At 44.7% G+C, this 26,863-nt stretch overlaps 3 protein-coding genes across 3 annotated transcripts; 1 reads left to right on the forward strand and 2 right to left on the reverse strand.

Moving 5' to 3' along the window:
- Positions 1-19,290: 19,290 nt before the first annotated feature.
- On the reverse strand, positions 19,291-20,430 carry JR316_0006054 (uncharacterized protein; the record flags this gene model as incomplete). Its single annotated transcript, XM_047891803.1, has 2 exons — positions 19,291-20,153; positions 20,175-20,430. 2 exons carry the CDS (start codon positions 20,428-20,430, stop codon positions 19,291-19,293), a joined length of 1,119 nt encoding a protein of 372 aa, XP_047749152.1.
- Positions 20,431-24,949: 4,519 nt separating this feature from the next.
- On the forward strand, positions 24,950-25,507 carry JR316_0006055 (uncharacterized protein; the record flags this gene model as incomplete). Its single annotated transcript, XM_047891804.1, has 1 exon — positions 24,950-25,507. The coding sequence occupies one exon, from the start codon at positions 24,950-24,952 to the stop codon at positions 25,505-25,507; it is 558 nt and encodes a 185-aa protein (XP_047749153.1).
- A 102-nt stretch (positions 25,508-25,609) lies between these two features.
- On the reverse strand, positions 25,610-26,649 carry JR316_0006056 (uncharacterized protein; the record flags this gene model as incomplete). Its single annotated transcript, XM_047891805.1, has 2 exons — positions 25,610-25,830; positions 26,061-26,649. 2 exons carry the CDS (start codon positions 26,647-26,649, stop codon positions 25,610-25,612), a joined length of 810 nt encoding a protein of 269 aa, XP_047749154.1.
- Positions 26,650-26,863: the final 214 nt, after the last annotated feature.

The raw sequence follows: 26,863 nt of genomic DNA on the forward strand, positions 1-26,863 counted from the left end.
CAAAATAGAGAAAAAAAGATTAAAGTTTGAGACCCATTTTATCTCTACAAAAGTCCACTTTGGGAGGTGAGAGGGGTTTGGTAAGAATATCAGCAGCTTGCTGATCAGTAGAAATATAAGAAGGAGAAATCTTTCCAACACCAACAGCATCCCTTAGCCAATAATAGCGCAAATCAAGGTGCTTCATCCGTCCATGGTGCTCTGGATTCTTGGAAACACTGATAGATGACTGGTTGTCCATATGTAGCACAGAGGGCTCAGTGACTGTGTAGCCAAACTCCTCAAGGATATTGCGCATCCACACAATTTCCTTGGCTGCCTCCACTGCAGCAATGTACTCTGCCTCTGTAGTAGACAGAGTTACAACAGTTTGGAGTTTGCTTGCCCAGCCAATAGCACCTCCAGCTAGAACGGTCAAATAACCACTCGTAGATCGTCCAGTATCTACACAATCACTATGTGCAGCATCAGTGTAGGTAACAAAGTTATCATGGCCCACAGCGCCAGAATAAGTCAACTTGTAATCCAGAGTGCCTCTGAGGTAGCGGAATAAATGTTTAACCGCAGCCCAATGCTTAGGTCCAGGATTGGAGTTGAAGCGTGCCAGATAGGACACAGTAAAAGCAATGTCAGGACGGGTCATGGTGGCTAGATACTGCAAGGAGCCAACTGCATTGAGGTAGAGAACATTTTGCATAAATTCCACCTCATCTCCATTCTGAGGTCCATCTGCCTTGGAGAGAACAGTGCCCACAGCCATAGGTGTTTTGACCGGATTAGAATCAGTCATGCCATATGTATCAAGCATATCGAGGATATACTGACGCTGATGCAAGGAAATGGTTTTAGCAGCCATATCTCGCTCAATGGCAACACCAAGTAAATACTGTGTAGGACCCAGATCACGGAGTTCAAAACGCGCAGCTAGCTGCTTAACAGCTCTATCTATAGCAGTGTCCGATTTGGAGGCAAAGGTAATGTCATCAATGTAAATGGGAACAATAATCTTCACATCTCCATCTGAATAGATGTAGACAGAGCGATCTGATTCTATACGCTTGAACCCCATATCTGACAATGCCTCATGCAACTTGAGGTTCCATTGACGTGCAGACTGCTTAAGACCATAGAGCGACTTTTTGAGTTTCAAAACCATGTTAGGACCACCTTGGTGAAATCCTTCAGGTTGTAACATGTAAATCTCCTCGTCAAGGTCACCTTTAGTGAAAGCAGCTGTAATATCAACAGAGCGCAACTTCAAGTCTCCAATGGCGGCCAGAGCCACAATCAAGCGGAAAGTAGCAGGGCGGAAAGTAGGAGCAAAGACCTCATGGTAATCAATGCCAGGGCGCTGACTGTAGCCCTTGGCAACAATACGAGCCTTGTAGCGCTCTATACTGCCATCTGCATTTCGCTTGATTTTAAAGACCCAACCACAGCCAATTGCCTTTTGACCCAGAGGGAGCTCAACTCGCTCCCAAGTTTGATTGTGCTGCAACAGATTGAATTCTGTATTAGCAGCCTCTTCCCACATGTGCGCATCAGGCGCTTTCATTGCCTGTTTGAATGTGCGCGGATCTGCGCTTGAAACAAGCCCAGCAAACTCTACCTCTTCAAATCCAGGATCATTGGCTTCAGGTGGTTCAGGATCATGTAAGACCTTCCACCATTCACCAGGCTGCTTAGGAACGCGAGTAGTGCGTCTCAACGTTGCAGGATCAACTGGAGCACGCTGGCGGCGTGCAGGCTTAGGAGGAGGTGCAGGAACGGCCTCAGGCTGTGGCGGTTCAGCTGGCTGTTCAGGAGGCGCAATAGGCACTTCTGGCTCAATGACAGGACTTGGAGTAGAGTCATCCTCATCATCATCAAAATTGAAGCCATTAGAGTCCCCCCCTGAATTGAGAGGTGGTGCACTTGCAGAAGAAGTGGGAAGAAGGTCAAACTTTGGCATAGGGCCAGTGGACACCCCAGGGAAGCACCTTTCGTCGAAATCAGCTCTCTCAGAGATAATGAACCTTTTGGTGACTGGGTTGTAAAACTCCCAGCCCTTGTACCCAGTAGGATACCCAACAAAGATACACTTTTCCATATGAGGCTGCAACGATTTGCGCTTATCTCCCTGAACATAAACATATGCAAGGCAACCCCAAACCCTCAAATGACTAACATCAGGTTTGCGCTTGTTCCAGCTTTCATACGGAGTCTTGTCCGGTAGAGGAGCTGTAGGAACACGATTCCATACATGCATGTATGCTGCAACACAGCGACCCCAAAACGAAGGTGGAACACGAGCCTCATTGAGCATGGAAGTAACATGTTCTGCCATGGTGCGATTTGCACGCTCTGCAACTCCGTTCTGTTGTGGGCGATTTCGCGTTGTATGACGACGCTCAATGCCACACTGGTCAGTGAATTTGATGAAAGCATTTGACATGTATTCACCAGCTTTGTCATCCTGCAGCGCTTTGATCTTAAAGCCTAATTTGTTCTCAGCCCATGCTTTGTACGTTTGAAACGCACTGAATGCATCGCTTTTGCGCTTAAGAAGCACAGCAGCTCTACTCTTTGTATAGTCATCAATAAAGGTTATCCAGTAGCGATAGCCTTCAGGAGTAGGGGGCGAGATAGGACCTTTCAGATCTGAGAAGATAAGCGCAAGCGGAACATCTGACATGCTGGGTGAAGAAGGAAATGGGTTGGAATGCATCTTGCCTGCAAGGCAAGGTTCACAAATGGGGTCAGGCTGTTGCTGTGAATTCAGCTTGAGTCCGGTGACCATACCCTCTCTAATCATCTTCTGGATGTCAGTGTAGCTATGATGAGCAAAGCGACGATGCCAAAGACTGATATCAAGGGGTAGAGTGGAATTGGAGGAAATGAAGGCAGACTCCGAAATAGGGACTGTATAACCGTTCAATAAAGCGCAGTTTGATGTACTAACATCTGCAGAGAAGAGACAAGCTCCTTTGCGATGAAACTCCATCAGATTAGCATCAATGGTGATTTTGAAGCCTTTGTGCTTTGTGAGGTATAGAACAGACAGTAGATTGTTTCGGAGATCTGGTACATGTAAAACTCTAGTTAACTCGACGCCTCTTGACTTTATTCCATTTACAACTGGTTCAAAGAACACAGTGCCCACCCCTGCAGAATAAATAACTCGTTCATCTGCTAATCGGATTGGAATGCGAAGGGGGGTGTAATTTCTAACCCAATTGCGATGGGGCGTCATATGAGAAGTCGCCCCTGTGTCTGCAATCCAATCGTCATTAGTTTGGGGTGAAATGGATGAGGGAACATCGGTATTAAGAGCACTTGCATTTCCAGCAAATTCCATGTCCTTGGACTCTTTTTCCTCACTGGATGCCTCTGAGGCCTTGTGCGCTCTGTTGCCTTTGCGAGCCGCTTTGATACGCTCCTTCGCATCCTTTTGCGCAGCAATAAACTTGTGACACTTGTCCATTGCATGATTGGTCATATCACAAAATGCGCACTTGGGCTTGGATGCAGAAGGGGCTGGAGCGGTCTGGAACGCGGGTGGCGAGTGCAGGCAACTCCGAAGCGCGGCGACGTCGCTGTATGTCCTCTGTGACAAAGGCTTGATGAATTGTAGCCTTGTCCAACTTGTCCAAAAGGAGAAGTGAGGATGCAAATGAACTGTACTCTTCTGGGAGTGCCCTGACCAGAGCAAGCGAAGCAAGCTCTTCATCAAGCTTAGCCAGATCAAACCCCTTAGGGCGAAGCTGCTGAATTAGCAACATGGCTTGCTCAACTCTATTGATTAGGGTTTGAAGGTTTTCACCTTCCTCCTTTCGGATTGAGAACAGATCATCATATGCATTAAAGCGGTTGCCAGGGCGCTTTTGCTGATGTACAGCGGCGAGGGCATCCCACATCTTGATAGGATCATCCTTGATGGCTTCCACATGAACCCTCTGATCATTCTCCAAACTGAGATAGATCAAACCACATGCTTTGTCTCTCTGCTCAAAGTAGGTTTCAAGCAAAGCTTCCTCCTGAGCAGTAGGCTTGTCTGAGAGCGTTGGCTGTGCTCTAGCACCGCTGACAATGCGCCATATCCCTTTAGACTGGAGATAGGCGGTCATCTGGCCTGCCCAGGTGTTGTAGTTGGTTGAGTTCAATGGAGTGATTTGGGGATCAGAAGTCATTATTGCGAATTGCGAAGGAACGCGTAAGCGGATGGATACGAGTGTTGGTAGTAATGTGTGAGGATGTGTAATGATGTGTGGAAACGAACTAGGCGTTACCCGGAGCTCGGGGTGCGATGCGAACGCAAGTTGAAAAGACGAAGTTAAACTAGCCTAATTTAAAAGGGTTACTTTTAACTAGAAATAACTCGGGGATTAGGCGACGGGGGCCCGCTCAACCGAGGTTAACAAGTCGCGTAAGGTGTGCTCGTTCAACCCTACTAGCAGCGGCAATGTATGGCCGGGCCTGGTAGAGGATAAAAAGCAAAAAAGACTAAAATGACCGTTTTGTGAAAACTATGCAGAAAGCAACTTGGTTCGCAAAACACGGAATTGGAGCGCTTAGAGCGCGGGGCCCATAACCTGTTGAAGCAGGCGAGCTCGGGGCAGTGTGAGCTACTTGGCGACCTAGTTATAGAACGTAGGGCGCAGGGATAAGCGAGCACGAAGCGTCTAAAGTCCAAAGTGAGTAACTGAGTGAATTGAGCAAAGTGCTAACAAACTAACCTGAAGTCCGAAGTGAGTAACTGGGGACTTCAGGATGTAAACTAGAGTGACTATATACTATGTAGACTCAAGTACTCTGGTCTACCTAGGTCTACTCTGGTCCGGTCCAGACCAGTCTATGGACTGATAAATATCATGTGTCTAGAATGGTCTGGAGAGCAAATGAAGATAAGAAGAAAATAATCTAATCTGATAAGATAGCAAAGTGAGGGAGACATAGAGAGCAGTTTTAACACTTAAGCGCAAAAGCGATGCATTCAGTGCGTTTCAAACGTACAAAGCATGGGCTGAGAACAAATTAGGCTTTAAGATCAAAGCGCTGCAGGATGACAAAGCTGGTGAATACATGTCAAATGCTTTCATCAAATTCACTGACCAGTGTGGCATTGAGCGTCGTCATACAACGCGAAATCGCCCACAACAGAACGGAGTTGCAGAGCGTGCAAATCGCACCATGGCAGAACATGTTACTTCCATGCTCAATGAGGCTCGTGTTCCACCTTCGTTTTGGGGTCGCTGTGTTGCAGCATACATGCATGTATGGAATTGTGTTCCTACAGCTCCTCTACCGGATAAGACTCCGTATGAGAGCTGGAACAAGCGCAAAACTGATGTTAGTCATTTGAGGGTTTGGGGTTGCCTTGCATATGTTTATGTTCAGGGAGATAAGCGCAAATTGTTGCAGCCTCATATGGAGAAGTGTATCTTTGTTGGGTATCCTACTGGGTACAAGGGCTGGAAGTTTTACAACGCAGTCACCAAAAGGTTCATTATCTCTGAGAGAGCTGATTTCGACGAAAGGTGCTTCCCTGGGGTGTCCACTGGCCCTATGCCAAAGTTTGACCTTCTTCCCACTTCTTCTGCAAGTGCACCACCTCCCAATTCAGGGGGGGACTTTAATGGCTTCAATTTTGATGATGATGAGGATGACTCTACTCCAGATCCTGTCATTGAGCCAGAAGTGCCTATTGCGCCTCCTGAACAGCCAGCTGAACCGCCACAGCCTGAGGCCGTTCCTGCACCTCCTCCTAAGCCTGCACGCCGCCAGCGTGCTCCAGTTGATCCTGCAACGTTGAGACGCACTACTCGCGTTCCTAAGCAGCCTGGTGAATGGTGGAAGGTCTCACATGATCCTGAACCACCTGAAGCCAATGATTCTGGATTTGAAGAGGTGGAGTTTGCTGGGCTTGTTTCAAGCGCAGATCCGCGCACATTCAAACAGGCAATGAAAGTGCCTGATGCGCACATGTGGGAAGAGACTGCTAACACAGAATTCAATCTGTTGCAGCACAATCAAACTTGGGAGCGAGTTGAGCTCCCTCCGGGTCAAAAGGCAATTGGCTGTGGTTGGGTCTTTAAAATCAAGCGAAATGCAGATGGCAGTATAGAGCGCTACAAGGCTCGTATTGTTGCCAAGGGCTACAGTCAGCGCCCTGGCATTGATTATCATGAGGTCTTTGCTTCTACTTTCCGCCCTGCTACTTTCCGCTTGATTGTGGCTCTGGCCGCCATTGGAGACTTGAAGTTGCGCTCTGTTGATATTACAGCTGCTTTCACTAAAGGTGACCTAGACGAGGAGATTTACATGTTACAACCTGAAGGATTTCACCAAGGTGGTTCTAACATGGTTTTGAAGCTCAAAAAGTTGCTCTATGGTCTTAAGCAGTCTGCACGTCAATGGAACCTCAAGTTGCATGAGGCATTGTCAGATATGGGGTTCAAGCGTATAGAATCAGATCGCTCTGTCTACATCTATTCAGATGGAGATGTGAAGATTATTGTTCCCATTTACATTGATGACATTACCTTTGCCTCCAAATCGGACGCTGCCATAGATAGAGCTGTTAAGCAGCTAGCTGCGCGTTTTGAACTCCGTGATCTGGGTCCTACACAGTATTTAATTGGTGTTGCCATTGAGCGAGATATGGCTGCTAAAACCATTTCCTTGCATCAGCGTCAGTATATCCTCAATATGCTTGATACATATGGCAAGACTGATTCTAATCCCGTCAAAACACCTATGGCTGTGGGCATTGTTCTCTCCAAGGCAGATGGACCTCAGAATAGAGATGAGGTGGAATTTATGCGAAATGTTTCCTACCTCAATGCAGTTGGCTCCTTGCAGTATCTAGCCACCATGACCCGTCCTGACATTGCTTTTACTGTGTCCTATCTGGCACGCTTCAATTCCAATCCTGGGCCTAAGCATTGGGCTGCAGTTAAACATTTATTCCGCTACCTCAGAGGCACTCTGGATTACAAGTTGACTTATTCTGGCGCTGTAGGCCATGATAACTTTGTCATCTACACTGATGCTGCACATGGTGATTGTGTAGATACTGGACGCTCTACGAGTGGTTATTTAACCGTTCTAGCTGGAGGTGCTATTGGCTGGGCAAGCAAACTCCAAACTGTTGTAACTCTGTCTACTACTGAGGCAGAGTACATTGCTGCTGTGGAGGCAGCCAAGGAAATTGTGTGGATGCGCAATATCCTTGAGGAGTTTGGCTACACAGTCACTGAGCCCTCTGTGCTGCATATGGACAACCAGTCATCTATCAGTGTTTCCAAGAATCCAGAGCACTATGGATGGATGAAGCACCTTGATTTGCGCTATTATTGGCTTAGGGATGCTGTTGGTGTTGGAAAGATTTCTCCTTCCTATATTCCTACTGATCAGCAAGCTGCTGATATTCTTACCAAACCCCTCTCACCTCCCAAAGTGGACTTTTGTAGAGATAAAATGGGTCTCAAACTTTAATCTTTCTTTCTCTGTTTTGCTTTATTTTTCTTTGTTCTGGAGACTTGTCAGAACAGGGGGGAGTGTTAAAACTGCTCTCTATGTCCCCTTCACTTTGCTATCTTATCAGATTAGATTACTTTCTTCTTATCTTCATTTGCTCTCCAGACCATTCTAGACACATGATATTGATCAGTCCATAGACTGGTCTGGACCGGACCAGAGTAGACCTAGGTAGACCAGAGTACTTGAGTCTACACAGTATATAGTCACTCTAGTTTACATCCTGAAGTCCCCAGTTACTCACTTCGGACTTCAGGTTAGTTTGTTAGCACTTTGCTTAATTCATCTAGTTACTCACTTCGGACTTCAGACGCTTTGTGCTCACTTATTCCTGTGTCCTACCTTCTATAACTAGGTCGCCAAGTAGCTCACACTGCCGCAAGCTTGCCTGCTTCAACAGTTGATGTCTAACTGCAACCCTGGAATAGCACAAGCCAGGCAATGATATCCTTTTTCCAAGCACCTATCTAATTTGATGCGCTTATCCACTAAGAATTGAGCCCTCTGCTCCACTACAAGACTTGTCAAGAAGAATATCACAACAAAAACACAATTAACTCATCTGAGACCATCTAGAAATACCTCCAGGCTATGATTCTATCTTTAATACCACCCTATATATTGTGCCAAATCAAAATAATGCGCAAAAGCAGAATACAATAAAAGAGCTTGGCCAAAATATTGATGCCATGATCTGGGATAGCCAGAGCAAAATGGAGAAGAAGATGAACTAATTCCACATCATAAAAAATTATGAAGATGAGGAGAAACAAAACAGTAATGAGAAGAAGAAGGAATGAAGCTATAATTCTAAGAAATGCTAGGAATATTATGTTGTAGTGGTAATTGAAATATCTAATATGCTGAGAGAAAGCAAGAGGAGTAGCTGAGGCAAAAAAATTTTTTTATAGTAGATAATGGTGGTTGAAAAAAAAAAAAAGCATGTGAAAGATAGAATTTAATTTTTATACCCAGTATGGCAAACAATCGCAAACAAAGTTATAGTTCAGAGCTTTTGATTTGGCTGTCTAGCAAGTATGTATATTTGTTACCAATATAAAACAAACATTCTATATACTAACTATCCTACACCACCACACTGACTTTTTAGAGGCAATCTGCACATTAGATTGCCTTTCTAGCCCATCTCTGTCTATCTCTGCTTTTTTCCACCCTTCTCTATCCCTTTTAGACTGCCACTATTTCTTTGTACCCTCTTAAATCTTTTCTTGGCTTACCCCTGCCTATTTCTGCCTTTCCACACTCTCTTTGGCCTTCCAAACCTTTCTATCTCTTCCTGGACCCTTTTTAAGCTACCTCTGCCCTTTCTAATCCTTTTCATCTCCTTGTCATCCTCTTTTGCACCCTTTTGTATTTCTGCTACATTTTTTTGCACTCTTTTACACTATTGTGCACCCTTCTGCACTCTCTCTAGACTTCACGGCATTTCTCTGACCTTGTTTAGGGCGTTTTGTATTTTCATTGTTATTGTTTAGCTTTGTTAATATGCTTTTATGTATTGTTAACACGTGGTCTTATTGTGTTGGGTTTGGTTGTTATCATTGATTGACTTTGTATTGATGGTGTCAATGTGTGTCAACCTCTTTGTGTTAGGTGGTGTCAATGTTGTTGTGCTGGTTGGAATCAACTGTTGTATAACTAGATTGCCAAGTAGCTCACACTGCCCCAAGCTTGCCTGCTTCAACAGGATTTGAGGCCAAGGGATATCCTTTGTTTCCAAACTTTTGGAACACAATAGAAATATTAACATCAACTTTGGGTTTACCAAAATTAACCAGGAGCTGATAGTGCAAAGGGCTGTGAGCAGAAAAACTAGGAATACTCTTCTTGGAACATGCAGTTGGATTGCGCTCTGCAGCTTGTTGCCGCTGGGATAAGTTAACAGCCTGCTTTGCAACACTAGCAAAGTTGCAATGTAGTTTGGTTTGGAATGAGATTAATGTTGGGCCAACTAGAGGTGGATGCTGGAATAGCACTAAACAACATTTGGGCTATTTGCACATTTGGGGGGCGTGCTAGAGCAGACTTGGGTGCAGTAGAGACTGCCCTGCCCTTGCCTTTGCTCCAGCACGCAGAAGTGCTCTGATCAGACGTTTTCTCAAGATTGTGGGGAGTGTTGGAGGAAGGAAGCAGCTGAGACCCTCCTGACAACAAAGTATTTCTAGAAATCTCTCAACCTCTAATAGTATTATCCGGATGCACAAAGATACCTAAGATAGTGTCAATGGCTGGCAACAATTCTGTATTTGTATAGTGGCCAAAGTAACCAGTGAATATGCCTTTCATTATTTCAACAAGGGCGGATAAAATCTGTCTCTTGATCTCAGTAGAAAGTAACTTACTTCCTCCAAGGCCCATCCACATACGGATAGTATTTAATGTATCTCTGATCCTTCTTGCATTGTTGCTATACTCCTCTCCCATACAATAGCTTACTCAATTTGGATTTCCAATGCTTTGTGCTCACTTATTCCTGTGCTCTACATTCTTTATATAGCTATATTGCTGAATAGCTCATACTGCCCCAAGCTTGCCTGCTTCAATAGGTTATGGGCCCGCAATTGAAGCAGTCCAGTTCCATGTTTTACAAATCAAGTTGCTTTTTGCATATTTTGAAAAGAACAGTCATTTTAGTCTTTTTTACTATTTACCCTCTACTAGGCCCTGCCACACTAATTATACATTTATACATATCAATACCAACACTTGTATCCATCCGGTTACGTGTTCCTTCGCAATTTGCAATAATGACTTCTAATCCCCAAATCACTCCATTGAACTCAACAAACTACAACACCAGAGCAGGCTAGATGACCGCCTACCTCCAATCTAAAGGGATATGGCGCATTGTCAATAGTGCTAGAGCACAGCCAATGCTCTCAGACAAGCCCACTGCTCAGGAGGAAGCTTTGCTTGAAACCTACTTTGAGCAGAGCAACAAAGAATGTGCTTTGATCTATCTCAATTTGGAGAATGATCAGAGGGTTCATGTGGAAGCCATCAAGGATGATCCTATCAAGATGTGGGATGCCATTGCTGCTGTACATTAGCAAAAACGCCCTGGAAACCACTTTAATGCATATGATAATCTGTTCTCAATCCAAAAGGAGTAAGGTAAAAACCTTCAAACCCTGATCAATAGAGTTGAGCAAGCCATGTTGTTGTTTGATCTAGCTAAGCTTGATGGAGAGCTTGCTTTGCTTGCTCTGGTCAGGGCACTTCCAGTAGAATACAGTTTATTTGCATCCTTACTTCTCCTTTTGGACAAGTTGGACAGCCTTTGACACGGAGGACATACAGCAACGTCGCCGCACTTCGGAGTTGTCTGCACTCGCCACCGCGTTCCAGACCGCTCCAGCACCTTCTGCATCCAAGCCCAAGTGCGCATTTTGTAATATGACCAACCATGCAATGGAAAAGTGTCACAAGTTCATTGCTGTGCAAAAGGTGTTGAAGCAGGCGAGCTTGGGGCAGTGTGAGCTACTCGGCGACCTAGTTATAGAATGTAGGGCGCAGGGATAAGCGAGCACGAAGTGTCTGAAGTCCGAAGTGAGTAACTGGGTGAATGGAGCAAAGTGCTAACACACTAACCTAAAGTCCGAAGTGAGTAACTGGGGACTTCAGGATGTAAACTAGAGTGACTATATACTGTGTAGACTCAAGTACTCTGGTCTACCTAGGTCTACTCTGGTCCGGTCCAGACCAGTCTATGGACTGATAAATATCATGTGTCTAGAATGGTTTGGAGAGCAAATGAAGATAAGAAGAAAGTAATCTAATCTAATAAGATAGCGAAGTGAGGGAGACATAGAGAGCAATTTTAACAGGATTTTACCAAGGTGGTCCTAACATGGTTTTAAAGCTCAAAAAGTTGCTCTATGGTCTTAAGCAGTCTGCACGTCAATGGAACCTCAAGTTGCATGAGGCATTGTCAGATATGGGGTCAAGCGTATAGAATCAGATTGCTCTGTCTACATCTATTCAGATGGAGATGTGAAGATTGTTGTTCCCATTTACATTGATGACATTACCTTTGCCTTCAAATCGGACGCCGCCATAGACAGAGCTGTTAAGCAGCTAGCTGCGCATTTTGAACTCCGTGATCTGGGTCCTACACAGTATTTACTTGGTGTTGCCATTGAGCGAGATATGGCTGCTAAAACCATTTCCTTGCATCAGCGTCAGTATATCCTCGATATGCTTGATACATATGGCATGACTGATTCTAATCCGGTCAAAACACCTATGGCTGTGGGCACTGTTCTGTCCAAGGCAGACAAACCTCAGAATGGAGATGAGGTGGAATTTATGCAAAATGTTCCCTACCTTAATGCAGTTGGTTCTTTGCAGTATCTAGCCACCATGACCCATCCTGACATTGCTTTTACTGTGTTCTACTTGCTACGCTTCAATTTCAATCCTGGGCATAAGCATTGGGCTGCAGTTACACATTTGTTCTGCTACCTCAGAGGCACTCTGGATTATAATTTGACTTATCCTGATGCTATTAGCCATGATAGTTTTGTCACTTATACTGATGCTGCACATGGTGATTGTAGACACTGGACACTCTACAAGCAGTTATTTAACTATTCTATCTGGAGGTGCTATTGGCTGAGCAAGCAAACTCCAAACCATTGTAACTCTGTCTACTGTAGATACAGTATATTGCTATGGTTGAGGCATTGAAGGAGATTGTGTAGATGTGCAATACCCTTGAGGAGTTTGGCTATATAGTCAATAAGCCCTCTATAGTACATATAGGCAACCAGTTATCTATTAGTATTTACAAGAATCCAGAGCACTGTCAGGGCAACACTATAATCAGTGTGACAAGGCCACCAACAAAGATCAAGCAAGGTAGAGAGAGAGAGAGCAGAGGGAGAGTAAGAGAGCAAAGAGAGAATAGGAGAGTGAGAGAGACTCAATGATTCTAAGAGATCACACCAATGATAGTGGATATCCTAAGAGATTGAAGCTGAAGCTACAGCTACCTACAAGTCCAGTATTTATACTCTACAGCTATTCTAGAATATTCCCTACATTACATCATAAAGGAAGGTTAAAGAATAAAAGTGACATCATATAGAAAAAGGATGAGTAAGACTAGGAATCATATAGAATTTACTAGAAAGAAGTGGAGCAAGAAGGCTGTGATGAAAGAAATAAACTATCTAATCAGATAATTGATAAGATAATGAAAGGATAAGATAATTCTGTGAAGATAAAGAGGGGAAACTGGAGAAACCCTGACATCACCCCCTCTCTAAGGCACATTTTCCACAATGTGCACATGGATGGGTTAGTTTAGAGGGTTTAAGAAGAGGAGGAGGTTCAGTAAAGTTAATAATAGGAGTGAAAGAAAGTCTATCAAAGGTCACAGCAGAAATCCTTCTAGGTGCTGAAGGATGTTTGGCATGGAAGTCCTTGATAGCCTTAGAAGCATTTTTCAAATGCTCTGCAGGCTCCCAAGTGCATTCTTCATTAGGATAGTTCTTCCACTTGACCAAATATTGAAGTTTGTTTCTAAAAAGTCTGCTGTCCTTGATAAATTCAACTTCCCACTCAGGATTTTCTTCTTGAATGACAGGAGGTGGTCTAGAAGGAGGCTTTCTTCCTATAATATCTGGGTGATAAGGTAGAAGTTTAACCACATTGAACACTGGATGGATTTTCATGGTAGATGGCAGCTTAAGCTCATAGGCATTAGGGCTAATAACTTTGGTAATTTTGTAAGGCCCATATCTTTTATCATCCAATTTCTTGGAGGGCCTATCAGTTTTGAGGTCCTTGCCATCCAACCATACCAAATCCCCAACTTTGTACTGGATTGGAGTACCTCTGTGTCTATTATAGAATTTAGCCATATCATCAGCAGCTTTTCTAAGTGCAGACTCTGCTTCTTTCCTGGCTTCTTCCATATTTTTCACAAAGGTATCTACAGTGTCCATTTTACTATCTCTAAGGGGTTCAGTGCCCATTCTGGGATGTCTGCCATTATTGAGCATGAATGGTGTCTGCCTGGTTGAAGCCTGAACTCTATTGTTATAAGAGAATTCAGCTAGAGCTAACCATTCAACCCAATCATCTTGTCTATGGTTTATAAAGAGTCTAAGATACTGCTCAATTTCTTGGTTAACTCTTTCAGTCTGACCATCAGTTTGGGGATGGTAGGCTGTAGATGAGGCTGTCTGGATACCAAGTATTGAGTTGAGTTCTTTCATAAACCTTGAGACAAACTGTGGACCTCTATCACACAGAATTTTAATGGGTAAGCCATGGTGTTTCCAGACATAATCTCTGTATAGTCTGGCTGTCCCTTCAGAAGTGACTTCATCTGTAGTAGGGATAATGTGGATCATTTTACTAAGTCTATCCACAACCACCATAATGGCATTATACCCTTGACATTCTGGTAACCCCATAATAAAGTCCACAGAGATGCATTGCCAGACATCAGAGGGAATCTCAGTAGGAATTAAAAGGCCAAGAGGTTTGGCTGGAAAGGTTTTGGTTCTGTTGCATCTATCACAACCTCTGGTATAGGCTGCAATAAAATGTGACATTCCTGGCCACCAATAATTCCTAGAGACTAGCTCAATTGTCTTCCATTTCCCTGGATGTCCAGCAATGAAGGCATCATGGTGCAGTTCCACAATCTTTCTTCTAAGATCTTTGTCCTTGGGAACATACACCTTCCCCCTGTAGAGAATAAGGCCTTGTTCTTCTGACCATTCCTGTCCTTCAATCTTCTTGGTAGAAGATTTCTTGAGCTCCTGAACTGCCTTGACCACCTTTTCATCCATCTCCTTAGCTTCTCTAATCTTCTTAAGAAGATCATTTTCTGCACCAGTAATGGTAGCATGACCCTGCTTGAGAGCCTGGATTTTAAAGTAGGAAGGTTTGAGGAGAACTACATTTTGGTTATCATTCTCTCCCTTTTTATGATCTGGTCTCCTAGACAAAGCATCTGGCTTAAGAGATCTTTTACCAGGCCTATGATGAAGAGTAAAATCAAATCTGGACAGGAAGAGTGACCATCTGGCTTGCCTTCTGCTGAGCTTTTGGGCAACCATAAAGTACTCTAAGTTTTTGTGGTCTGTCCAAATCTCAAAGGAATGTTGGGTTCCTTCAAGATAATGTCTCCATTCATCTAGTGCTCTGATAATAGCCAGCATCTCTTTGTCATGGATCTCATAATTCCTTTCTACTTCAGATAGACTCTTAGACATAAAGGCTACAGGATGCCATTTCCCATCTGATCCTTCCTGAGATAAAACAGCCCCAGTAGCATAATCTGAACTGTCTGCTTCAACTTTATATGGCTTGTTATCATCAGGGAAAATCAAGACAGGTGAAGAAGTGACTTTCTTCTTTAACTGGTCAAAGGCTTCCTGCTGTCTAAGACTCCATCTCCAGACTGTTCCTTTCTTTGTCAATTCATGAAGGGGCTTAGCAATGTCTGCAAAATCCTCTATAAACCTTCTATAAAAATTAACAAATCCCAAAAATGATTGGACATCCTTGACATTTTCAGGTTCAGGCCATTTAGAAACTCCCTCTACCTTGACAGGATCCATCTCAATCCTGCCTTGTGAAATGATTAGTCCAAGATATTCAATCTTTTCCTTTTCAAATTCACATTTCTCTGCTTTAAGGTAGAGTTTGTTCTGTTCTAGGATTTGCAGAACTTGCTTGACTACCTCTCTATGATGATCAAGAGTCTCAGTGAAAATTAAAATGTCATCCATGTAGACAATGACAACATTTCCATCAATGAGCTCAATAAAGATATCATTCATCATAGTTTGGAAGGTAGCAGGACTATTGGTTAAACCAAAGAACATGACCAATGGTTCAAACAGCCCTCTATTGGTTCTAAAGGCTGCTTTCCATTCATCTCCCTTTTTGATTCTGACATTGTTAAATCCCCACCTAACATCAAGTTTGGTGAAGTATTTGGCTTTGCTGAGTTTGGGGATAATGTCAGAAATCAATGGAAGGGGGTAGGAGTTCTTGATGGTCATTTCATTAAGTTTCCTATAGTCCTGGACAAGCCTAAGAGATCCATCCTTCTTCTTGACAAAGAATACAGGGAAAGCCATAGGTGACTTGGAGGGTCTAATCCTGCCAGACTTCAGATTTTCCTCTAAAAAGGCATCAAGTTCCTTTTGTTCATTGGGAGAGAGAGGATAAATCTTGGATCTATAAGGTTCAGAACCAGGTTTCAGCTCAATAGCATGATCCCAAGGCTTCCTGTCTGGTAGCCTATCAAAAGATTCCTTTGAAAAAACACCTTTAAACTGGTGATAGTGCTTAGGGACAGTTTCTTCAAAGGTTTTCTTAGGAGAATCAGCTTGCTGATGAGACTCTTCTGCTAATCTTTGAGACATAGTAGAAGTAGCATTAATAGACTGCTTCTGAGGATGAAGATATGAGATGAAAATTCTGTCCTCAGGCTCAATCTCAGAATCAGAAGAATCATCAATAGAATCATCTTCTTCTTCATCAATTTGAGGGAGTTTCCTCCTTTTGACTGCAGCTATTCTCTGCCTCTTTCTTCTGGCTCTTTTGGCTTCCATTTGGCAGTCAGAGGGACATCTAATAAACTGAACATCCCCTGTCTTCCAATCAACATCTGGATTATGGTGCCAAAGCCAAGTATGTCCAATGATAGCAGATTTGTCTCCCAAGTCACAAACAGCAAAGGTGGCCCTTTCTGTATGGTTTTTGTGTACCATAATTAAGTCTACTTCCTCATGGATAGAGCCACTCTTGTTGAGAGTACCATCAACATTATAGACTGGAATGGCTCTAGGAAGTTTCCTTGTGTTGAGATTATGATACTTCATAAAACCAGAATGCAGAAAGAGGCCAGTAGCTCCAGAATCAAGCAAAGCATCAACAGATAACCTTTTCTCTGTATCCATTGTCTTTAAGATGACAGACAAATGGGTAGAGGTTTTAGGATTATGGTTGAGGATGTAGATCTTTTCAGGGAAGGTAGAAAGAGAGGAAGAAGAAGACATGATTTCTGCACCAGAATCTGAAGACTGAGGATCAAGTCTATCAATTTCATTTTCTAGTACATTAAATCTATTCCATTGGGACATGTCTTTCACCAATGGTGCTTCTAAAAATTTTTCTTTTCCTCATCTTTCTGCTCCTTGCCTTCCAAGATTAATTTCCCAAAGTAGTTAGCCAGTTCTTCATGGGTCATAGCATTGATGTTAACTGATGACCTGCAGTTTACAGCCTTATGACCAGGCTTTCTGCACTTGAAGCAAACAATTGGCCTAACTGACTTCCATCCAGAGTCAACCTCCATGGGAACTACATCTGGTTGCTTTGCCTGAGCACCAAAGGTCCTTGAGCTGCTGTTGGAAAAGACTGGAGGATTTGGAGTAGGCTTAGGAACAGCCTTGGGAGTTGGGGCTTTAAGAAAGGGAGAAGATGAGGAGGAGGAAAGAGACTTGGTAAAGGCCTCACTCTATCTCTACTGCCTATCTAGCCTAGTACTCCATTTAATCCATCCATCCAAGGTTTTGGGCATGTCAGGAACATAGTAAACTGCATTCCTGAGATTTTCATTGAGCCCAGCCTTGAATTGGTCTACCAAAGCAGCATCATTATACCCAGTATCTGAGATCAGAGCCCTGAAGCTAGCAACATACTCATCAGCAGTCTGTCTGCCTTGCTTGAGCATGTGCATTTTATGCTTAGCTGTGTTGGAGGGGTCTGGATCTGCAAACACTTCCCTAAATTCATAAACAAAGTCAGCCCAAAGACCTTCTTGGGACTGAGCATTGTCTATTACTTTAGTCTTCTCATATGCCCACTTCCCAGCAGTACCTCCTTTCATATGAGATAGAGCACAAATAACTTTCTGAAAGTCATCTGTAATCCCTTTCCCATAGAAATATAATTTGAGCTGACTGAGGAAGTTTTCTGCCTTCTCCATAGAACCATCAAATGGATCTGGAGGTGAGACTTTAATGACAGAGTGTGAACAGGAAGGGGCAACATGAGGGGTAGGGAAAGAGTGAATATCTAGAGCAGCAGGTGGTGGTGGTGGTGGTGATGATGGTGACTGACTGACTGGTTGCTGAGGGTGTGGTAGAGTGGATGATGACTGCTGCTGCTGTCTAAGAAAATTCAACTCTTGGGTAAGGAGCTGGACCTGATGCATGAGCTCTTCCACAGAAGGAGTGGTGGGAGGCAATTGGGAGGGGTCCATGTCCATGGGTAGGGGTAGGTAGGCTCTCTGATGTGTGTGTGGGAGAAGCTATCTACTAAAAGTGCCCTTGAAACTATACTAAGTATTCTAAAAAAAATATCTATCTACTGGATACCCAGTTGTCACACCACTCAGGGCTCTAAACCTAGGATCACAGGGTTACTGGATATTTCCTAGACCACCAAAAACAGAACACTAGTAGGACTGTGTCTGCCCCAACAGTTGGTATCCCTATCTACTAAGTTCACACACAGCACACAACAGAGAGTAGGAAAGATGATGAGCCAAAGGTCTTGAGGAAAGGTCTTGAGGAGGATGTTGAAGATTGGTGGAGATGTAGAGGTTGGTAAGAAGATTGGTGAAGAGGTTGATGAAGAGGTTGGTGGGTTGGAAGTGGGGGAAGAAGGTTGAGGTAATGGTGTTGAAGAGGTTGAAGAGGTGAAGAGTTTGGTGTTGAAAGAGAGATGGTGGAGTTGTCTTGAGAGAGCTTCAATCTTCTGTCAGGGCAACACTATAATCAGTGTGACAAGGCCACCAACAAAGATTAAGCAAGAGAGAGAGAGAGAGAGCAGAGAGAGAGTAAGAGAGCAAAGAGAGAATAAAAGAGTGAGAGAGATTCAATGGTTCTAAGAGATCACACCAATGATAGTGGATATCCTAAGAGATTGAAGCTGAAGCTACAGCTACCTACAAGTCCAGTATTTATACTCTACAGCTATTCTAGAATATTCCCTACATTACATCATAAAGGAAGGTTAAAGAATAAAAGTGACATCATATAGAAAAAGGATGAGTAAGACTAGGAATCATATAGAATTTACTAGAAAGAAGTGGAGCAAGAAGGCTGTGATAAAAGAAATAAACTATCTAATCAGATAATTGATAAGATAATGAAAGGATAAGATAATTCTGTGAAGATAAAGAGGGGAAACTGGAGAAACCCTGACAAGCACCATGGACAAATGAAGCATTTTGATTTGCGCTATTATTGGCTTAAGAATGCTGTTGGTGCTATTTTTTTTTTTTTTTTTTTTTAATCAACAATTTATATACCAGTGCGCGATAGCAGTCCGGTCTTCCGTCAGTGCAAATGCGGTAGCTACTAAAAGACTGTTTGCCTAAGCTACCAAGAGACCGTTCGAAACCAGCGACTAAGTAATCAAGAAAATTGGGCCAAGAAGGAAAATTGGGAGTATGTGATGTCAACCGCCTGCTGCCAAAGGCGACGGGCACCTCTCACAAAATAGGGAGCGCAGCCAATGCCACACGCCTGGGGTAGGATGCCTGGCATAGGCCAGGGCGTTCCGAATGGTCCAAAAGGAACAGATGGGCCAGTGGTACTGACTCTCCCTGGTTCATTGCATAATCCATGCTGTCAATAACGCGAGCCAGGTCCTGCGGGGAGGCATAGCCAAAGCCAGCAGCTGCAGCGAACCGCAATTCCACACACAAATACACCACGAGCCTAGCAGGTGATTTGCCCTTACTAACCCACCCATCCCTATAGAACATAATCACCCAACCCCTCTTGGGACCAAGTGGAAGGCGAACGCCTTGGGGTTCGCCAGCAGGAAACCAATCAAGTACGCAATAGTTGTGGGTGCGCGTAACTCGCAGGACATTGGGGGGCAGTATATCTTACCACACCTAAAGATGTGAGAGCGTATCTCCCAAGAAGACCCACATGGGCAGGAGGTATCCTCCTGTATGTTAAACCGGTCGTAGTATGAGCCAATGGGCGCATGATTCAGTATATACCTGCACAAGCGCGCGTACAGTTGGGAGCCGTACGACATAGAAGACAGCCAGGCAGACTTGTCCTTACTATCTGGTAGGATTGGCTTTCCATCTAAGCCGTCAAGCACAAGAAAATTGCGCCCGCAATATCCGGCGCTCTGAAAGAGGCTATTCCAGAGGTCCGAGCGACAAATGACGGCCTCCCAACGGAGGCTGTCGTATGATGTCATTGGGTTGTGGCCCAAAGGAGCTTGCAACTCGGTGGCATAATTGTATGCCATGCCATGTACACCCCACTTCCAACGGAAGGGGATGTACACAAACGTGATTTGCGAGAGTGGTTTATCCTCAAACCACCTCTCAAGTGTCTGGCAGACAGTGACGGAATGCCCCTGTCCGGAGTGAATGGAAGGATCCACCGCCCGCCTGGCCAATGCCATTGAGTCGGTGAAGACATAGAATTGCTCGCAATTGTTGTTGGACAATGCCAAGACAACTGTGTGACAAATGGCCATAAATTCTGCATCAGGGGCAAGAACACGGCCGGCGGCCCACCGAGATCGATTGACCTTGTCATGGCCGCGGAAAAGAACGACAGAGGTGATAGCCTGGTGCCGTCCAGTCAGGGGCAGACTGGAATCTGTCCCTGCATAATACTAACCCTCCCAACCCATCTGAAGTTGAATCATTAGGTTGTCGAGGTGAGTGCGGCGCTTGGGCTCAGACTCGGGGTCACCAAGGTCCAAGGACCAGTCGTCAAAGTGGACCCTATCCCTAAAGTGGTCTAGGAGTTGGTAGCCCGGCCGTGAGGACGGGTTCATGGGGAGTATAACCTTCTTCATGGTGAATAGAGCCGTGTCAGCTTCAGCAAGCGTGCCACGGGTTTTGGCGTACACTGTCAGGTCGTCAAGCGACATGGGGTGGGGTTCGGCATTGCCGTGATTGCTACCAGAAAGGAAAGCCCGGACTGGATGGGTAGCGGTGAGAGTGGACAGATGTATATTCACCCACTCCGAAAGACACCGCAGGAGAAGGTAGATTGGAGGAAGCCCTGCAAGGGCTTCAACCCCGCCAGAGGGAAAGGTGCAAAAGGCGCCAGTAATCTAGAGAGCAGCTTGGCGCTGCATAGAAGCGAGGTAGTGAAGGGCCCTCTTACAGCGGGCGGCCTTGAAGAACCACAGACAATAGCCATACGTAACAATGGGAAGCACACATGCATGGTAGAGCATCCTTTTGTGTTCAGGAGAGAAGCCGCGAGTGGAGGACCCAAGCATCTTCATCGCCTTGATGGTGGAGAGTGCCTGGGTGGAGTAGAACCGGACGTGCTTTGTAAAAAGCAGCTTACGGTCAAAGAAGAAGCCCAGGTACCGCCAAAATGGCTTGGGCTTGAAAGGAGTGGCACTGGTGTAGGGGGCAAACCCTAGATCAATGGACGGATTCTCCTTGGAGTGTGACCGGTTGAAGTGAAAGACCTCAGACTTGTCGTGCGTGAGGGCGAGACCAAACTTTGTAAAAAGGTCAAAGATGACAGCGTAGGCACGCCGGAGCGTCTCTACGTTGGTGCGAAGGGAGGCCGACTGCATCACTAGGGTGCCATCGTCGACGTACAATAACAAGAAGCACCCTCTGGTGCGGGGGTCCATCTCAAATAGCCTCATGATGAAGACCAGGTATAGGGTGGAAAGGACAGGCAAGAGAGCAGAGCCCTGGCCCACCCCAACATCCGCCTGACAAAGAGGAGAGACGAACTCGCCCCACGCGTACTGTGTGAAGCGACCAACCAGATAGCTAGCAAAAAACACAATGAGGTTATCACTGAATCCCAGCTTGCGCATAACAGCCAGAAGGACTTCATGGTTGAGAGATGGGAAGAACTGAGCGACGTCAAAAGCGACGACACTAGTCTTGAGTCCCTTGGCCTACCCTGCGCGCACCATATGCGTCAAGATGAGCACGGCATCTTCAGTGGACCGCTGCCTGATCCCGCCAATCTGATTAGGATGGAAGACATCGGAGGCAATGCCATCAAACTGGATGCAATTGGAGAGCATCTTTTCAATCAGTTTGCCAATCGTGTTGAGCAACACGATAGGCCTAAAGGCCTTTGGCGCGGAATAGGATGGCTTGTTTGGTTTCGGAATGATAACCGACAGGCTCTTCTTGAAGTGCTTTGGCCAGTGCCCAACAGAGAGGCAGGCGTTGGCCAAGCAAAGGAAGATGTGCCTGGCCGGGGAATGTCTCTTGACCAAGGCCTTGAGATGAGACCATTTAACATGGTCCGGCCACTAGTAGCTGCCACTTAAATCAATCATAACATGCTGAATGCCTACATGGCGATGTGCATTTTCACCACATTTTAATGATATGAAATCATGGATTATTGCTGTAAGTTATAGCTAAATGGTATATCTTTCAATACTGTAACACAGCTAAGTAATTGCAAATCATTAAAAGGCTTGTAATCTACAGTAATTTGTCAATAAGATATCATAAAGTTGCTTGTAAGCTACCATATTCTGGAATTAGATCATTAAGATCATTGTAAATTACAGAAGAGTAGTAAATATTATATGATATCATTACTTGTAAGCTACCATACCCTAAAGAAAAATCATTAGGGTCACTGTAGTCTATAGAAATGCAATAAATGCTAGATCATATCATTCCTTGTAGGTTACCATATGATGGAATGAGATTATTCATTCCTTTCTGATTAGATATAAGCATGTATCTTATCTGTGCTTGGTCATTTGTAATATGATGCCATCAATTCAGGAACCCTGGCTAATTCTGGATCATGCCATCAGCTCTATCAAAACTATTATTAAATAGACATTCTGATCTTGGCCCCTGGGTCTATAAATAATGCTCATCCTATGCTATTTTTGTGCATTGCTGGCAATGCATTGGGCGCTTTTGGGGGCATTTATAGACCGTTTTCCTTGGTTCTTTTTAGTAGACCTATAGTTTTAAGGTGTCCCAATTTGAATCTGAAATCAGAATTGCAATATCTGTACTCATTATTGCACAATTAAGTGTACAATGTTTTGGTCAAAAAGTGCACCTTGAATAGCACCCTCCAGGGGTTGGTATGCACCCTTCTGACTATGCCATTATTTTTTCTCTATATTAGACAGAGTACATGCCAAGTTTCAGCTTAATTGGAGCAGTGGAACCTATTGAACTAGAATGTGCACCCTACCCCTCCTCCTACCCCTTGTATAAATGCCTTTCTGATTAGATAAATTTAGGCCCAACTGGGGCTGGGTAGGCGCCCATTATAACAATTTTTAGAGCCCTTAATCTTAATCAAATTCCAAGATTGGATGGTACCATTCCCCATCCTTCCCAGATTTTGTGTATTTTATTATAGCATAGGATGGGCCTTCAGACCATTAATAAACATGTAAATTTAACACTAAGAGTACATAGAGTTCAAAACCTGTCCTTGAACACCCTCTGTAGCAAGGGAACATACTGATTAAAGGGGGGGTATGAGGAGAGGTATGGTAGGTTATTGATCAGGCCATATCTCTACAAATACTTTGTCATAAATCATGTTCTTGACGTCTACAGATACCTATAGATGCCTCCTAAATATCATTTTCAGTGCCTAAAAAGATCCATCCATTAGATGAGACACTGCAGAGAGAATACCAATCTTCATCAAAATGCACAGTATTTTTGCATTTACTATATATAAACATTCAAGATCAGGAAATATAAAAGCAGGATAGTATAGCCCCAAAATGTAGCTTTCCAGAACATCAAGGATGTTGTGCATCGGACCAGTGGGTGTTGAGATATGGAAAGAAAGGTGTTGAAGAACCCATCAGAGACCCTAATGGATATTGGCCTTTATTTATGCTTTGTTTGTGGTCACCTCTTTGGCCTTTCTCCGAGATACATTTTGACATATCTCAGCTCATACTCATCGGATTTCTATGAGGCTATATACCACAGATAGGTATCATTTAGGGCTACACAGCCGTATAGTTTATGTATTTTATAACTGTTATCTTTCACATCATCTTTTGCTTTTCCTCCATTTTTGAACAATAATGCTTATTCTTCCTGTACCATCTTGTTAAGCATTCTGGACATTTTGCAGCATCAATATAATATGTAGAGAACCTTAGTAGCTATCTGGAAATGTAAGGTATGTGCATTTTGGTGAAATATAAGCGGTGATATGGTTATATTATGTTGCACATCCAATACCTTCTTATTAGCCTCATAACCAAGGTATTCCCCTTCATTCTGAATGTTTCAAAGATATGTATTGTGTCTGTGGTACTATATAGAGCAGATTTACATATCTATATGTGCTGGAAATAGCCATTCTATCCCATAATAAAATACACAAAATCTGGGAAGGATGGGGAATGGTACCATCCAATCTTGGAATTTGATTAAGATTAAGGGCTCTAAAAATTGTTATAATGGGCGCCTACCCAGCCCCAGTTGGGCCTAAATTTATCTAATCAGAAAGGCATTTATACAAGGGGTAGGAGGAGGGGTAGGGTGCACATTCTAGTTCAATAGGTTCCACTGCTCCAATTAAGCTGAAACTTGGCATGTACTCTGTCTAATATAAAGAAAAAATAATGGCATAGTCAGAAGGGTGCATACCAACCCCTGGAGGGTGCTATTCAAGGTGCACTTTTTGACCAAAACATTGTACGCTTAATTGCGCAATAATGAGTACAGATATTGCAATTCTGATTTCAGATTCAAATTGGGACACCTTAAAACTATAGGTCTACTAAAAAGAACCAAGGAAAACGGTCTATAAATGCCCCCAAAAGCGCCCAATGCATTGCCAGCAATGCACAAAAATAGCATAGGATGAGCATTATTTATAGACCCAGGGGCCAAGATCAGAATGTCTATTTAATAATAGTTTTGATAGAGCTGATGGCATGATCCAGAATTAGCCAGGGTTCCTGAATTGATGGCATCATATTACAAATGACCAAGCACAGATAAGATACATGCTTATATCTAATCAGAAAGGAATGAATAATCTCATTCCATCATATGGTAACCTACAAGGAATGATATGATCTAGCATTTATTGCATTTCTATAGACTACAGTGACCCTAATGATTTTTCTTTAGGGTATGGTAGCTTACAAGTAATGATATCATATAATATTTACTACTCTTCTGTAATTTACAATGATCTTAATGATCTGATTCCAGAATATGGTAGCTTACAAGCAACTTTATGATATCTTATTGACAAATTACTGTAGATTACAAGCCTTTTAATGATTTGCAATTACTTAGCTGTGTTACAGTATTGAAAGATATACCATTTAGCTATAACTTACAGCAATAATCCATGATTTCATATCATTAAAATGTGGTGAAAATGCACATCGCCATGTAGGCACTCACCATACTGTAGAATATAAGTGGCACACACCAGTCATGGTGCTCCTCTTCCCTGTGTGGGCCGGAGCAGCAAGGGCACTTGACAGCAGGCACCCTACACCTGATCAGAGAGTGGCCCCACCTCCAGCACCTAGTGCAGAGGGGGACGCCCTGAGACTTGTTGGCGGCATGAATGAACAAAGAGTGACCCCTGAACATAATCTGCCAGTCAACAAGCTGCTTGGCCCGGGTACCGTTGGCGGTATCCCAGATGTCAAAGTAAGCCACAGCAGTAGTGCTATGCCTAGAGTTGCGGACCACGCGCGGCAAGCCGGACATGGAATAGAGGTTAGACCAGAGGGGAGAGGCCGTAATGGCCTGCGCCACCTCTTTGCTAGTAGTGCGGTCCTTGGGGAATGTGCCCGAGGCCTTGAAGTATGGGACGTCCATGACCCTAAAATAGGACTTGGATGTCGGCGGGCCAACCCAGGGAACGCAGTCGTGATTCCCCTCAAAATGCGGAACAATGAGGCCACAAATAATATTCGTGTCCTGCTTGCTCGGGACGACGTCAGTCGCAATGGCAAGGCCGCCATATGCACTCTGGACGGATAGAACCTTTGATCTAAGACCAAGGCGTAGACCCTCGCTTCCGAGAAAATGGAAGACAGCGGGTATGTCGACGTTGACAAGGGTCTTGCCAAAGTCAACGAGAAGCTAACGGCGAGACGGGCCGTGAGCAGTGAAAGCAGGTGCGCTCTTTCTAGGGCGGGCTGGGGGGGAACACGTAGCGGTGGGCTGTTGCAGTACAGAGATGGCTGCCTGCCTTGCAACACTGGCAAAGGTGCGGCGAGGCTTGGAGTGAAGAGGGATCAGGGGGGGCCGACCGGGGGAGGTTGCTGGAATGGCACCAAGCGGCGCTTGGGCTGTTTGCGCGGCTGGGGGTGAACTGGAGCAGGATCAGGGGGCTGAGAGCCAGCCCTGCCTTTGTCTTTGTCCTGCTTAGATGCAGCCGGGGTCCTTGTCATGCAAGATCTTGCACGAGAGGGCCCTGCTGGGCACATGGTAACATCCCCCGTCCTAGCCTCTGCCCTGAAAGCTCAGGGAGTGCTGGTCGGAGGAAGGGAGCAAGAGTGACCGGGTGAGAAGGAGGAAGAAACCTTCCGACCCCTGATCGTGTCATCCAATCCAGTGAACAATGCAGCTACCCTGTCAAGAGCTGGCACGGTGTCTGCGTCTGAGTGGTGGCCAAAGAGGCCAGTGTAAGCAGTCCTCGTCATCTCGACGAGGGAGGATGAGATCTCTCTCTTGATCTCGGAAGAAAGTGTCTTGCCACTACCCCGTTGGCCCATCCACCGGTTGATAGTGTCGAGTGCGTCCCTGACCCTCCATGCATCGCTGTCCTCTTTGCCCATATTGTAGCTAAGGGCGAGGGGTACGGGGGTAGTATCTTCTTTGTTGTTGGACTGAGGAGGGGCACTCTGTCCGGCGGGGAAGGGGGTTTGCTCCCTGGTTGCTACTCCAGGGGTGCGCGTGCAAGAGCTCGCTGCTGAGCCTGATTGGGAGCGATCAGAGTGGGTGCTCCTACCCCAAGGCATGTCGGGGATGGGGCCGGTGGCGTAGCAATCCCTAACAGAGGGAGCGCTTGTGGTGGGGGCAGGCGATGGGGCCTGCGATGGCTGCTGCTGAGCTGCAACAAGGTTGGCGACCGTGCAAAACGGCGACGGCGCTCTGCGTGGAGTTGCTTTAGGTGGCATACAAAGAAAGCCTTTGAGGAATGCCTGGAGTTGTTTTGCTGAGTCCTAAGACCCAGTAGTTGTTGTGTAGAACGATGAAGATGATGTTGAGAGTAATTCCCACGGTGACTACATGGCAGTAACAGATCAAGAAGCGATGTTGCTGTTGGTGCTAGAAAGGCCTTTATTTCTTACATTCACACTGATTACCAAGCTGCTGAATTTCTTGCCAAAC

Source organism: Psilocybe cubensis, chromosome 5 (genome assembly GCF_017499595.1).
Source record: "Psilocybe cubensis strain MGC-MH-2018 chromosome 5, whole genome shotgun sequence".
Classification (NCBI taxonomy): Eukaryota; Fungi; Basidiomycota; class Agaricomycetes; order Agaricales; family Agrocybaceae; genus Psilocybe; species Psilocybe cubensis.